The 15,816-nt window shown below is 38.4% G+C and overlaps 1 protein-coding gene across 1 annotated transcript in view; it reads left to right on the top strand.

Annotated features, from left to right (window-relative positions):
- Positions 1-236: 236 nt before the first annotated feature.
- LOC104833205 (delphilin-like) overlaps positions 237-15,816 on the top strand; it is a 31,414-nt gene continuing 15,834 nt past the window's right edge. The window contains exons 1-9 of the mRNA XM_010569781.1: positions 237-606; positions 2,293-2,397; positions 4,350-4,436; positions 6,377-6,550; positions 8,070-8,218; positions 10,415-10,591; positions 11,206-11,632; positions 11,820-11,982; positions 15,130-15,241. Of these exons, the coding sequence (XP_010568083.1) occupies positions 2,320-2,397; positions 4,350-4,436; positions 6,377-6,550; positions 8,070-8,218; positions 10,415-10,591; positions 11,206-11,632; positions 11,820-11,982; positions 15,130-15,241 (1,367 nt within the window). The 5' untranslated portion in view covers positions 237-606; positions 2,293-2,319. The remainder of the gene's footprint in view (positions 607-2,292; positions 2,398-4,349; positions 4,437-6,376; positions 6,551-8,069; positions 8,219-10,414; positions 10,592-11,205; positions 11,633-11,819; positions 11,983-15,129; positions 15,242-15,816) is intronic.

The following is a 15,816-nucleotide window of genomic DNA, read 5'->3' on the forward strand; positions in this document are numbered from 1 at the left end:
TTATGTTAATCAGACTGTGCCTTTGACATAAGGTTATGATGTTATCTTTATGTTTTCACTGTCATCCTGCTGCAAAACCTTTGAACCCTTCTCCGTACAAAAGAGCCTGACAGTTAAAAAAATACTACCCGACTCCCTATCAAGAATTGCTATCCTGTATAAATAGGATCTAGCACTTTAAAGCTGGCAGAGCTCAGCCTTAAGGAAACTATATTTTTGAATTCAAATATATCCATATTCTTGTTTGCTTATACACAGCCTGTTCAGTGGGGAATTATCTTGTTAAGATCTAATCGTATACAGTGTATGTGTGGTGTAAATATATGGCCATTTAAAATTCAAATACAGAATGTGGAGGTCATTGTAGGAACCTTCTGCGCCTCAGCAAGTGTGAATGAATTATCAGACTGCTTTCATTCTTTCCTCACTGTTCACATTACTATTCGCAGCTGGGAGCTATGCCATAAGTTACCTTTATATTAGCATTGAAATTTCCAAGGCATTAAAAACAAAATATTTCTTCTTTTACTCCCAGTTTTATTTGTAGGCTGTAAAAACATACAGTGTGTCTGTTGATCAGAAGCTGGTTGAGATGTTAGAAATTTGGTAAGCTAAAGTGTGTTCGGTGGAGGGTGACTCAGAAAAAGAGAGAACCGGTGGGTTTACTGGTCCCTGACCTCTGTGGTGTGACTGGTTATTTTTGTGTTGCCCACCAGCCTTGTGCCAGGTGACTCGGGTGCTCGGACAGGTGGAGAGGACCTTGTTCTGCTGCAAGGCTGCGTTGTTGGGGTTTTTAGCAGAGAAGCGGCTCTATCTGGGGAGAGCTGTAGGCGTAGGTAAAGCAAGCGGCTGGTTAAGAGAGGAAGGTGCTGGGGGTGGCAAAGCAGCTGCAGCCCTGCTCTGCCTGCCCTGCCTGCCCTGCCTGCTCTGCCTGCTTCAGAAGTCTGGGAAGCAGCTTGGTGGCTGCTGCTGGGGGTAGCAATCACGAGTCTCAGGCGGCAAAACTGGCAGCTCTCAAGATCCCCAATTTCTACCCACCCTCCCCGTCCTAGGCAGCAGAGCTAGCTCTCTAGGGATACCTGCCTTTAGTTCTTCACCTTCTTTTTCCTATGGCAGGAACAGCAAAACCCACTCCAGCTGTCAGTGCCTTGTCCTTGGGGTAGCCAAAATCAGGTTTGCTTGCAATGCTGAGATGTTTTGAGCTGCCTTGCTCTGAAGTCTCCCGGCAGCTCCAGCGATAGGGATGCAGGGGAGATGCCTTTCCCATTCCTCGGGCCCCTTCCCCTTGCTCCTGCACAGCCTGGGCAACACTCCTGGGGTGGGCTCTTTGCCTGGGTGTCCACATGGAAGAGTTTGAAAGGATGATTTGAAAGAAAGGTTTTACTGTGGTTAACTTACCTCCTGGCAGTGAAGTCATTCTCCAGGGGGGTGAGAAACGTTGTATATTGTAGCTAATTGAATATTGTAGCTAAGCTACTGGATAAAAAATAATCACAAGTTCCTGAGCTCTGGTGGTAAAACCTACACACTCTTTCCAAAATCCCAATTCTGCTGCTGTTGAGGAATGAATATCACAAAAGGGAATTCTTTGGTCTGTCTCAAAGGGAGGTTGTTAATTCCTTCTACGAAGTCTGTGAAAGAGCTTTACCAACAGTGTAAGCAGCTGTAGTTCTGGGTCCCTGGTTATTCCACTTGCCTTTTTTCTTCGCTTGACTCCTCTCTGGCTTTGCAATCCCTACCTGGTTCACTTAAGAGCGACATAAATTTGTGGGTGAGCTTATTGACAGTGCAGCTTCCTTTTCTGGTAAAAGAAAGGGGAAGTGTAATGCTGGCTTGTTAACGTGTTTCAATAAGTTCACGTGACAGCTATACCTACTAGTACCAACATCAATTTTCCCCCCCTTCACCCTGAAAATTTCAAATGGTCCTGATTTTGCTTTCATGTTGTTTGTATGCAGTACTTTACACTAAGGGTAAGACACAGGCAAGCATGCAAAATTGATGTTTTCACTTCTTGCCAGATTTTCTAACTAAAAAAGATTTCCTCCTGGCAGTTCTATCTCCAGATATTACCACCCCATCTTCTAAAATTGTAAACCCCCTGTATATTTGATATCTTGTGGGCTCTCACCAGGTTTCAAAGGGAGATTATATTTGCTGGGCAGGTTGTCGATAGAACATAAAATATGAATGAAATTGTAATTTAATGGCAGATACCATAGCTGTAACTGTCACAAGCACTGTGTATCCTCAATGGCCAGATGAAAAAACAGTTGATTGACTTTTTTCCAGTTAAGCCAGGAAAAAATCCTCAAAATTATGAACATGGTGAAAAATAAAGAAGTGAGCATTGAAGGAGCTTTGCATTTGGCACAGAAAGAGGTGTATGCTGAAAAGGTAAGGTCACTCCTTTGATCTATTTTGCAAGACATTCAAATGTATGAGCATGTTCTGGAAAGCCTGGTTGAGCATTAGAAGCATGTCTGTATTGCTTTCAGAGATGCAGTCCCAACTTGTGCAAACACATACATTCCAGTTTATAATCAAACACGTCAGGTACTAATGGCTAATGCTACCTGTATCCGATGTAATGGATACCCCATGTAGATGCTGCAGCTGCACTGATGTCATTACCTGGATTAAGTAGTTGAAATCTAGATCAGATGTAGCCATATGAGTTTTGTTATTCTGACTGCAGCATCAAGTACTGTAACAATAAAAATGTTGGGCAAAATCCTTCATCTGATACCATGAAGCACCTCAGGAAAATGATGGATCTAATCTCTGAGGGGTCTTCTAGTGTTGGATTGTCCTTGGGGCATGACTGGTCACCGTAAGAGGGTCTGGCAACTCAGTGTTAGGCATGGCCCCAAGAATGGCTGGCTACAAAGTACAAAGTCTTGGCTAGTGTGACTTCAGTTCTGACATTGCCTATGGTTGGTTCTGACCTTCCATCAGGCAAAAGTAGAATCAGTGTAAAGGTGGCTTAAAACTGTTTTTGGGTTCTACAACAACATAGCTTTGCTGAGCATAGGAAAATGAGACCAAGAGGTCTAGTCCAGAGATTTCTTCAGGATAAGATTGAGATACAAAAATTTCATATTTCTGCTGTTAAAACTCATCTCTTCACTGACAATTAGAAGTGGATCATTAGCATCTTTCCATTTTATAGAGAGCATGGAAGTTCTTTCCTGAGAAAGGTAGAAGCTGATAATGGTGAGTGAAAATGGTTTGAGAATGAGCAGTATGTTAATTGTGTACATTAGTACATCAGTCTTGTACTCCTCTCCGTAATCCCTGTCCAGTATGTCTCTCATTGCAATCTCTGTCCATCATCACCACATAAGTGGCAGCAGAGAATTCTTTGGAGAAATTTTCACTGTTTCCCCTTCTGCTCTGGATTTTTGAACCAGCCTTCCTATGGGAGCATCTCCAGGAAACAGTGAAATCCTATGATGTGCTAATGACAAAATCTGAAATTTTTTTTGCATCACAGGAGCTGATAGTGATTTTGAGATAAACCTGGTGCTTTTTGGAATTTCTAAAAATAACTTTCTGAACTGCTTATTAACTTCTTAGCTGGACCGAATTAGAAGGAGAAGCAAAAATAAATACTAACAAAAAGCAGTGCAAGTTTTGCAGAAGGGCTGCAGTCAACAAGAATGTTAAATTCAGCAGTGTAAGACTACATGGAAATATATTCTCAGAGTAAGAAGAGAAAGGATCCCTTTTCTACTTCTGCCACATTAAAGTTGTTGTGATAGCTAATTATTAGGACTAAATGAAATTTAATATAGCTGGATCATGACCTTCCCTTCCCTGCATTTTCCTGAAGATTATAAAATTAGTCATTTTCCATGCACACAGTACAGCTACTGTAAGGGACCAGATAACAAATTGTATACCCTCATATAATACCAAGGAACAAAGATCTTCCATTTTACTGCACTGCATTCAAGGGTCTGTAAATATTTTTCTTTAAAGTCACATATTGTTCTTGTTTGCCACTTAGCCCATTTAATAGACTGCTTGTACTCTCATGTGTTTTGAAATGTTTTTAGTACAGTTCCATGGGTTCTGCTCTTCTCCTTCCTGTCTTCCTGCTTTCTGCTCTCCCTTTCACCTTCCACCCCAATCTGTGATCCCTTCATTAGTTCAGCAGGACTTGTGGATATTTTGTGCTTGTGAAAATCAGGTCAGGAGGATGATTCTATGTATCTGCATGCGGAGTACTTCTGCAAAGCCTCCAGCCCTGTTTGAACACTGTTCCCTGAGAGAGATTTCAGCTGAGAACATGGTTGGATTTGCACTGTGTTGGGCATATTGCTGATTTCTGTTCTGTTTTTCAGGATTCACAGGATTTGCTAACCAGTTCACAATTTAACTTCATTATCTACAAATACAAACACTATCGGTGGCAGAAACGAATTTTGCAGGTAACTTTAAAAATTCTCACTTTTGAAGCAATATATAAAAAATATAGGATGCTTAGGTTGCTTGGTAAATGTTATGAGATAGGTTGCTGAATGACAATATTTTTTAAGCTATCAGAGAGGTATCAGATATTGAACAAACTTCCTACCCATTACACCAAAAGTATTCTGGCAGTAATATCTGAAACTCCCTCTACTGACTCTCTGGGAAGGCTGTAGAATGGACTTGATGATCTAAGAGGTTATTTCACCTCTAAAAAACATGATTTGTCACAAAAATCATTGATTATAATAGGTTCTGCCTAGGGGTTCTTATTAGTCAGCAACAGTAAAGGCATACAAGTGATGTAGACATACTTAAATATCTGTCCCTTTTGACAGGACGTCACTTCAACTGCATTCTCTAAAACCTTGGGAAGAAATGTTCCTGGGGATACTCAGAAGGTTCATTTGGCAGACTATGCATTCCATCTGATTACCTATACTGTGAATTCTTTTTTTGACACTATGAAGCCTTAAGGCTTTATTGACTTGCACAATATTAAAGCAAACTTCTGTCGATAACACCTGATGGTCATTTCCTGATCCCATGAAGTCAGTGACAAAGGTTCCATGTTGTTTCCAGGAACCTGGATTTCACTGAATTTTTCCTGCGGTTTGGACAACATTTGATAATGAGCAAGTCCAAGTCATACATGCTAGAGGTTGTTTTTTTGTTTACCACACCTTAACTGTAGACAGTATAATCTCCTTATTTCCCTCAATATCCACCCATTTTTGGGATTAAAAGATTATTTGTTTAGACATAAAGCTAATGGAAAAGTGGAGAAAGCTATATTAGATGTGGAAGTTATCAGTCTGGGAATCTGAAGTACTTTAATTCCAGTTCTCTAGTTACCAGCAGCCTTCAAAAGTCAGAGATAACAATGAGAATGATTCTGCTTTGGAGGTTTCCTGCTCTAAACAGAACAGAGGGAAAGACCATGGGGTTAGAATTTGGTTGGGGTGGTCTGCACTATAGGCATGAAAGGTGCCAGGAATCATTTATGACCAAAAGTAAATATCTAACTCAGGCAAGATCTGAGACTATTCTGAGTTTGTCTTCTCTGTGGGCCATGTTCACTGGAGCTGGGTGGTCAGATAATATTCACATCTTGTTGTATCAACAAAGCTGTTTCTGCTCAGCAGGGACTGACACATCAAACAGATGCCGGAATCTGTCTGTACCAGTTTTTAACACTGCAAATATAGATTGTGCAGTGGAAGAAGAATAATCTTATTTTGAAGCAAACAATTTTAAATTGTTATAGCTGTGAAATGGCAATAAAATAACTTTATTGGCTATTATTATCACTCTCTTCACCTATATGTACACATATATGTGTGCATATATAGAGAGAGACAAAAAAATCAGTGTTAGATAAGATCTAAACCAAAACACAGTAACATTTATATCAGAAAGTAATCTCTGAATAGTATTCTCTTTTCCTGACACAGAAGCGGCTGTTATAAAAATAACTACCTTCACTTCATTTTAGTACTGGGGCATAGGTTGAACCAGTTAGTAATTGAATCTCTGCTGAGATGGTCATGCCATTAGTTTGTGCTACTGCTACTGCTGAATGGGAACTTTTTGCACTGGGTTGTATGAGACAAGGAGAATTTAAAAAGAAATAATATTTCAGAGTGATAAATTGATGCATATTCATCAAGGGAGATAGGGAAACGCAGTTACAATGAATATCTGTTTGTTTTGTAACTAAAACAAATATAGTACAGTATCTTGATGATGAAATGTCATTTTTTATTCTATTCATCGGCAAGATAGATACATATTCTAAGCTGGTCCTTTATCTAAATGCCCTTGCATGGTAATATTGGGGATGCTGTCTTTCAATGAAGAGAAGCGATGGAGTCAAGTAATGAAGAACTTTCTATTCCAGATTGATTTCAACACAAAGACCATTTTTAACATTGAAAAAGGAATTATTAAGAAACAGTTCCCTTTCTCACAAGTCAAAGCCTGTGAAGATACTGAAAGGAGGCGCTTCAGCATTGTGTTTCATGGGCGACAAGATTATGAGCTGGAAGCAGTGTCTCTTGATGATAAAAGGAAGGTAAGTTTTTACAATGTTATAGACAGATTGCTATAAATAACAGCTAATGTTATGGTAGTACCCAGCAGGTCCCAATCATAAATGGGAATTGTTATGCTGTGCATTGTGCAAGCAAAGAAGTAGGTATGTCTATTCTGTGTATGGTTGTACATAGAACAAAGGGAATATGACTTCAGGGTAAAGTTTGGCCTTAGGATTTTGCCACAGTTCACTAGGACTGAAGATGTAAAGCCAGCTCAAGACGTGATATGAAAGTGGATACACTTCTTCAACTACACCTTGAATGTAACCAGTCTGAGATTGTACTAAAACAAGCAAACAAAACCAACGACATGCACAGTTGAATCAATTGAAATTTTCTAACCAGGTTTTTTTTTCTATATATAAGATATTTATTAAAATGCGTGCTTTTAAGAAGAATGAATGAGGCCATCCTGAAGCTGTGAAAAGAAAAAGACCTAGTAGTTCATCTTTTACCATCAAAATACACTGAAATTATAAAATTATCAGAGGAAGACAGCCTAGGTACAACCAGATATTTGTTTAATTAAATGATTCAGTGTTGCAAGATTTTGTATAAGCTGTTTCATTTTGAGGTCTCAGCTCCTTTTGAGTTGTAGGTTCAGTTAAATATTCCAAGTAGTTAGTGTAGTTAGAGTCTACACTGAAACTTGAGAAACTCGAGTTGTGACATTAGCACTAGCTTTTCACCTGAATGCAGAAATCCTGTGTGTTCAGGGGTGATCAAATCTTGGAGTTTGTGTCATCCCACTGCTGAGATGCTGAAGCCAGCTGCACAGTTTAGGTTGAGATACAAACTCTCAAAAAGCGTGGAAGACTTTGCTTCCAAACTTCTGCTGTGATGCATTTTTAAGGGGCTTTTTGCAGATGGATTCATCCCTCGTAAAAATTAATGTTTCACTCCACATGCAGAAACTTTTATTCCAGATGAACAGTACCTCATGGTTGATTAGCTTAATTTTCAAAATAGATTACATATAGCAGAAGACATCAAAAAGGTACATGTATTCTGTAATAAGAACACTCAAATATGGCCCTGTATAACAAAAAGAGTGCTTTAAATTTACACCTATCTTAATCCATGCTATTTTCAACTGTAGGCAAGTCTTCATTTTTCTGCTGGGTTTGACTGAGATTTCAAGCTAAATCAATCAAGTACTACTTGGGCTTGAACTGTGCTGAACAAAACCTTTGTCCTGGATTGCTTTGTATATGAATTAAAAAAGTAAAATTATGTTTTACAATAACCTCTCCAGTATAAAATTATATTCTTCTTACACTGACAAGTTTAGAACTGTGGGCATAAAACCAAATTGCAGTTAAGTAGTTTAGCATCATAGAAGGACCCTATTTATTTTATGTTAATTTATTTTACCTATTTGGCTGCTGCTTATAGTGTTGTCTATCATTTTTATACTTGAAAAATCCACCTATTAACGTCTTATTCAAGGGAATTAACATGGAAAATATATTCTCTCTGCTGCCACTTATTACATAGATAACATACCTTCTGAGCAGAGTTATACAGAGCAATTTGTACAAGAGACCAGCAGAGTCCTGCTCTGGAAGACCCGCAGAATATGACGTGATACATGAAGGACTGCTGGATTTGCAGCAAAAGACTTTTACATCCACTGAATGGGTGAAGTACGAACTGCACTTTTGTAGACCTCTGGGTTCTGGATTTTCTTAAGATTTCTGATAAATACTTTAAGATTTTATTTTGCTGTTAATAAGTTAATTATTTAATTGTTTTTTAAAGTTAAAACTTAGATGCTCATTCTGCATGAGATGAAAACATTGAAATTGACAGTTAGTGCAATAGTGGTACCCAGCAAAATGAAGTTCTGGTGTGCGCTAGAGACTGCTGTGTGCATTACTAACACAAATATATAATGGTCATGGTGCTCAGAGTGATTTTAATGGTGGGACTTCTTTATGTTTACCTCTACTTTTTACTCTATTTTCAGTCATAAGGGAAAGGAGAAAAGGACTGGTAAAGCAGATAAGGAGTATAGGAGTCCTTCTAGAGAACATTGACTCACACTGGCCAAATGGCTGCCCCAAAATTCGTAATTCATTCTTGTAATGTTCTTAACTTCCCTCCTGTAGGGGTGACCAACCATGGTGGCCTAATGGGGTGGTGGTTTCAGAGACAGGAATCATCATTCAGTAGGAAACGGACTGTCATCACCACTTCATTCAGCCCCTAAACCATCACAGATAAGCATGACTTCTGCTTCTGCTTATTCTATTACTGACCTAGTGAACCAGCCATAATGATTTTACATAGTTTCCTACCCATCCTACAGACAACCCACCCTTCCCCTGAGCCAGCTACTGAAATAGCTGGAAATTGCTTATATTATCAAAGGAGAGAGAAAAAAAAAGTCTGTCTAGGAAAAACTAATGAAAAAAAATTTAACATTGTAATTATCTGCACAGGGCAATTATCTCAAAAGACTTCACAGTTCACAGAAAATGATTTTAATTGTTTTTAAAAGGCTACCACTGTATGTCTTGTAAACACTATCCTCAAGTGTGTCCCAGGATTTGTTACCTTGCAACATTTAACAAGTTTGTTAACAAACAAAAATTGATTTTTATTTATCTTGTGAAGCAAAGCCCTTGTTGCTTTCTTCTTGATATTAATCCTCTCGTTTTTTTGGCAAAGTAAATAATGGTGGAAACATCTGGAGATCCGATTAAACTGTAAGTACCTGCTTTAAAGAAAGGAGAGATCAATATAACTGCCAGCTCCATTAAACAATTCTTATCACTTTGACTGTTTATGTGGGAATAGATGCAATTTATATTTCATGTTTAATTCTTCTGGAGCAGCTAAACTTATTTATATTCCTCATAGAACACCTTAATCAACTAGCCACAACTTGAGGAGAGAGTGGAGGAAGAGAAAGGTCTGATAGAACTGTCAGAATGATAAAGAAATGTAGTAACCCTCAAGAAAAATGAGAATGCAAATGCTTAAATAAGAATAAAACCCACATACAGTAAAACCCCACTTGTTGTTGAATGTGGAACCTTTGTTATAAGCAGCAGAGCAGAATCCTAAAGGAGGGACTGAAGCAGAAGATTCTGCTGTAATAGAAGCTGCATATGGTCAGGCAAATTCTGCCAGGATTAATTTATCGTTTAAATAGGTAGTACCCCAAATTTGGCACAGTCACTTCTGATGGAAGCCCTTGAAAGCAGAATACTTTGACGTTTTCCTGCCAAGTGACTTGTGGGAATGAGGGGGGACCAGGATCAGTCCACATGGAGTAAAAGCATGCGCAGAGGCATTTCCAAGAGGGAGAGTTATTGGACTATAAGGTTGGGCACTAACTTATATTATGGTGACTTGTTTATAACTTGGTGGCAGTGAAACCTGGGAAACGCAGAAACTCTGAGGCCTTGTCAAATTATGTGCTGCTCAGTCACATAGTGAATTCCTTTGAAAGCTCATAGTCCAAAAGACCCACCATCCCAAACAAATGAGAGCAATAAATGGAGTGGGAAGGACAGAGTATGGCTAACAAATTAACAGGACTTGGGTGATTTTTAGTCGATAGTCAGATCTTCTTAGTTTTAGCTCTCTCATTAGGCATGACAGCCTGGAAGTTTATATTTTATGTCACAGTTTACTTACTTGTCAGATGAGAATAAGAAGCCCTTCTCTAAAAGGTTTTATGCTTTAGTATTGATACTTTTGGACTGTCCCATGGAAGATGCTATAAAAATGTGGAGACTTATTGACGTTAGAAAATGCTTTAACAAAGGCAAAGCTTGTGTAAATAAGCAGTCAGTGAAGAATGAACTCTATCTCCATTCCTTGTCCTTCAGGTACTTGGTACAACTACGTGAAGGAGAATTGGCTTTATATTGCATAGGTCTGGGAGGACAGAACAAGAATGCAGACCCTATAACAAATACAATTAATTTGTCAAGCGGTAATGTGAGTGTCAGCAAGGAGAATGGATGCAGTACCTTTTCAGTCCAGACCAAAGAACACAATTATTTGTAAGTATAGTTGGTAATTAATAATTTGTTAAAGCAGAACAACTGAAAACAAGGTCAAGCAACAGAGAATCTCAATGTCTTGCAACAAAATACAACTGTGGAGAAATGAGGCTGTCAGAATTATACAGATAACCCCTCCTGTTGCTATGCAGGAATTTGATGAGTATTTTAAGGAGGAATCAAAAGTACCACATTGTGGAATTGAGAAGATACATTGAAATACTGCCCACAAAGACTCGTCTAGTTGTCATGTCAGGAGCCAGGGAAAAGATGTATCATTCAGCTTGATAGGACAGATGTGTGAACAGGTTCTGACTAGCTTCTGCAACAAGCACGGTAAGATGTAGCACGTTGTTCACCTTCCCCCAAGGTGGAGAAGAGGAATTACGAGGTAACTGCTCCACAAAGTCAATATATGGCAAACCTTCAGCTCTCTAACCTTAGACATGTAAGCAATTAACTGTCTGAAAAGGTCAGAGTCAGCAGCACTGGGCTCCTTTGACAAGTAAAGCTGCTGAACATCATTCTGCTCAAATAAGAAATATCTGTGGCTGTATTAGTCAGCATGTTATTTACACTTCCTTGCGTTTATATATGACATTCTTAAATTTCAGGTTTCGAATACCCTTTACTGTCCAAAATAACAGGACAGAGGATGTTAGCAAGCTCCAGAATGAATGGGTGTCTCTCATAGAAAGGTACTGTCCACTCTGCAAGGATGCCTCACTGCCTCAGGAGGGATCTCAAGGATGCATCTCCTCCGAAGGGGATTATGAGGATTTTACTGTACCTCTGAATGAACAGAAAGAGAAGGCCCTCCACTTTGGTGGGAGTTCTGCAGCAACCAGTCTGAACAAGTCTTCAAGCCCCCAGACAAAGCCTGCAGAGGGGGAAGCAGCTCCAGCATCACCATCTCTTCCGCTTCCCATAAGTAAGGCAGAGGTACCACCAGCCCCACCTGCGGTCCCGCAGCCCTGCAGCCTCCCTTCATTGACAAAGAGAACCAAAGCCTTTCACTGGGATGTTGTTCCTTGCGATAAGGTGAGGATGAAAGTGATGGTAGCTGTTAAAGGAAAAAAAATATTGTAGCCTGTATTACATGTTTAGTTATCATGAAAGTACAGCTGGGCCACAAAACAACCTGGATGCCCTTCTGTATGTTTAGATGCATTAAAGTGGCTCTGTTCTTTTGGCTTTTTGTTTACCCTGTCGCTCCTTTATTTTTTAGATTCCAAAATCTGTCTGGGGATCATGTGACCCATGCAAGAAAAAAATAGATGTATCCAGACTCTGTGATCAGTTCCAGATCCAGGACATGGCAGTATTTTCAGGCAATGAAGCTTCAGTGAATCAACACATCATGTTAGATCGAAAAGTTGCACATAACTTCAGTAAGTGTATTAATAAGAACTGTGTACTCCTATCCAGAAGCCTGGGGTGAGCACTGCATGCATTTTCTACTTGTACTTTCTGCCATTCAATAGGCGGAGACAAGCTTGTGTCTAAATCAACTTTTAATTCAGTGCCCCTCTACTCATTTATAAAAAAATACCAGATGACTCAGTTGCTCTAAATGTGGTCGTTAATGATGTAGAGTAGAAGCACCAAGCTTCTCCTCCTCTTGTACAAAACACGTGGATGTGCCATCGAGCTGTGTTGCTGTTGTCTTAGGGCAGACATGTAGAATCATGTATGATGCCTGTGAAATCAATGTTAAAACTCCAACTTCAAAGACTTTTCAAATTTTGTGGGCTGGCCAGGTAAAAGAAATCAACAGAAACAGCTTGGTAGCTAGCACTCTGAGTACTGTGCTCAGTCTCTCTCCTACATTGAGTTCAAGAATATTCAGGTAGGTGTAGATGGGTTGGTGTAAGAAGCCTTTGAGATAGCTACAAGCCAGGTCACAGGAACTCTTTTGGCCTTTCTCTGGCCAATAGCTTAGACTGTGAAGAGCTGTCTTGAATTATCATGAACAGGATGCTTCCCTCTCATATCCCAGGTACGATTCTGCCAAAGGCCTGACCTAGAGCAGTCTTTCACAGATAATGAAGCAGTTCAACACATAGTTCGGGTCTTACTAATAAAATAATGTAAAAGTCTTTCAATTACTTTGACAAGAAGAGGTAGATATTAAAGGAGCAAGAGTAATTGTTCTTCAAAGACTACTCTGATTTCTATTACAGAAATGGCTTTCCAAAAAAGTTCTATAACCTAGCAGTGTTTTAAGAAATGTTACATGTGTAAAGAATTTGGGGTGGTTAATTCTGAAGTTTTAATGATTTCATCTTTATGTATATTGATAAGAAAGAATATACTTTGGAGATTGTGTAAAGTTTTAATTGGGAACTGTAAATGGAGATAACTTGTTGGAATTATTGCATCCATTGACTAACAATTTGAAGGGTTAAAAGGAAGTGAGTGACACAAGAGTGCTGTTGCAGATAAAAAGAATCCTGTAACAGCACTTTTATCAACTAAATTATTGCAGTTTCTTTGAGAAAATTTGGGGTTTTTTGGTTTGCAAATAGCACCATTCTTCCTTTTGATCTTACTCCTCTTACAACTTTTTTCATTGAGACATTCTACATCCATTTCTTAATCTTATCCTTAAAGTCCCCTCAGTGAGATTTTTGGCATATACTTATTATAACAGACATTACTTAGATCAAAAGTTAATTTGATCCTGAGAATTCTGATTAATCTTCCTGCAAGTGCTGCAAACCACAGTTCTTAAATTAATGAATAAAAAGATGAAGCTCCAAAACACCAGTAGGTTAAAATTTCTTAAGAATTTGAGCGGGTTTCTGAACACAAGAGAAAAATGAGAGATCTGAGAGAAGATCTACACACTAAATTCAAGCCCAATATATGAGAAAATGCAAATAAAAGCCAAGTTATCTAGTGGCTTCTTGTAGGCAAAACAAATTTCTGCTATACAGAGAACAGGTATCAGAGAGACAAGAAAAATATCCTCAGATTTCCAATGAAAAAGTTTTGGGAGACACTAAAATAATGTGTATGTTAATCCAGGAATATGGGATCTAGTAGGTGAAAAACTGACTTAAGAGTCAAAGTACCAGCTTCTGTAACTTAACTGGTTTCTGTTTCTCTGTATGAGACCAGTTTCCCATATATACAGTCCTTATTTTGCCTAGGAAAATACTTTGGCAAAGTCTGATGACTAGAATTCATTCAGAGGCTAATTTCAGCTACTGAAAATGTTCAAGAAAATATTAAATGTTTTGTAGACAAGTTGTGAAAATTTTAAAATCAACATTTTACTATGAGTTGTTCACTCTGTTACAGTCTGTAGACATCACCCCACCTTAAGAGATACATGGTTTAAAAGGCATAGGGAAGCAAAAGATATAAGGCATAAAAAGCGTAAGAAGGAAAAGGGAAGATTCTGCCAGGCTTAACACTAAAGCTAGATCTTATAACAAAATTAAAAGCGTGGAAAGTGTGTCAGAGGAAGAATAAATGGTATATGCTCCATTGGCCAACAGTCCCCTGAGAACCATTAATAGCTGATTTGGGCCACAGCAAGTTCCTATAACCTGAAAAACTCTGTTCCTTTTTAGAATTGGAGAGAGAAAAAAAGGTAAATCATACACATCCTTTCTGAATTCTTCCCAATCCCCTTGTGCTGCTCAGAGGAGTTCTGTCATAGCAGAGACTCTAGGACAAGTTTCATGCCAATACTGAGAATCATTTAAACCTTTTTGCCCTCTGTTCGCTTCCTTGTGCTTCTTTTTTTACCTTCATCCTTTGGTAACAATGATGGAGACAGGCAGTAACTAAAGAATAACCGGCAAGACAAATTAGTCTTTTTGGGAGCAACAACCTTACAAATAGTTCTTCACCTGTTTGGGGAAGAGATGTCTTATTTCCATTTTCCTACCATAACACGTATTATAAGTCTGCCCCATGTCAGCACTGAAGTCTTAGACGTTACAAAAACTCTTAATCAGATTTTAGAAGATCAGGCAGTGTGGAAGAAGTAAGCACTTCTGTTTCCCAGGTTGCCTTCATTTTGGGAGTAATTTTTTCTTGCATAGACACTAACTACCTTCTTTCGAACCCTGGAAATTAAACAAAACAAGTAAACAAAATCAAAACAAATGGAAAATTTAATTTCTTTAACCTTCAAAATATTATAATATGCCAATACATTGTACTGTTATTTGGAAAAAAACATTTTGACTGTTGAGCTGAGTACAAGAGCAATATATATGAGCAATTACTCGAGTACCTTCTGATAGCAGTATCTTGATAGTTCTCTCTTAAGCATTGACTGCGTTCTGACAGAAATATACTTTTGCTTGACTACTGCTATGTATATTTAAAGAAAATACAAAGACTGAGTTTTTGCCTTAGCATTAGCAGCTACTAAGTATTTTTGTTTTTTCTTTTTTTTTTTTCCTTCCTTTTTTTTCCTTTTTTTTTTTTAAATCTGGAAAGTAAATATGAAATGTTTTGGTGATTTTCTTTCCCTTAAGCATTTTCTTCCAAGTAATCTAAGAATAATTTTCCTCCAGATATTTTTCTTAAAAGTTTCCGTATAAAACCAAGCGACCTGAAAGAAAAACTGTATATTATACATGAAGAGAGTGGTGGACTTACAGATGAACAGATTACAGCACTAAGAAGGTAATCTTTGGGGTTCAATTATTTGTTTATAATATATGCTACCTTTTGGAGAAGGCATAATCTTCTGTAAAGAATGCGAAATTCAGGAAAGATGCTACTGAGACATTCGATCTACCCTGACTGTGAATAGAATATTAGGGTTGCACATAGATATCCCAGTCCTTGCAACTGAAATTTTAGAGTACGTCCCCAAAATATCATTTTTCCCCGTGTTGTGTAGGAAAGAGGATTGCAAGAAGCGACAGCAAATCTGACATTTTGTGAACTGGTTACAAGGAGCAGAGTTAGTAAAAGAATAAGTTATGGCAGTGAGCAGAAGTAACTTGATGAGAAAACTTTACAACATCTCTTACTACAGCCTTACTGTCTATTGTGGGATCAGAAATGAAAGAAACAAAAGGAATCCTGTTCCCTATTTAAAATTGGTTTGGAGAGGAGGAAGCCAGACAAGTGTTAAAGGACCTTCATGGGATGATGGGATATTATCAGTATTTCTGAATGGCAGAGATTTGTGGGTTTACAGCAGAATGCAGATTTTGGTATCTTTAAAGAAATTGAATTGCTATATGGAGAGA

Source organism: Haliaeetus leucocephalus, unplaced genomic scaffold (assembly GCF_000737465.1).
Source record: "Haliaeetus leucocephalus isolate CR32 unplaced genomic scaffold, Haliaeetus_leucocephalus-4.0 Scaffold273, whole genome shotgun sequence".
NCBI classification, from domain to species: Eukaryota; Metazoa; Chordata; class Aves; order Accipitriformes; family Accipitridae; genus Haliaeetus; species Haliaeetus leucocephalus.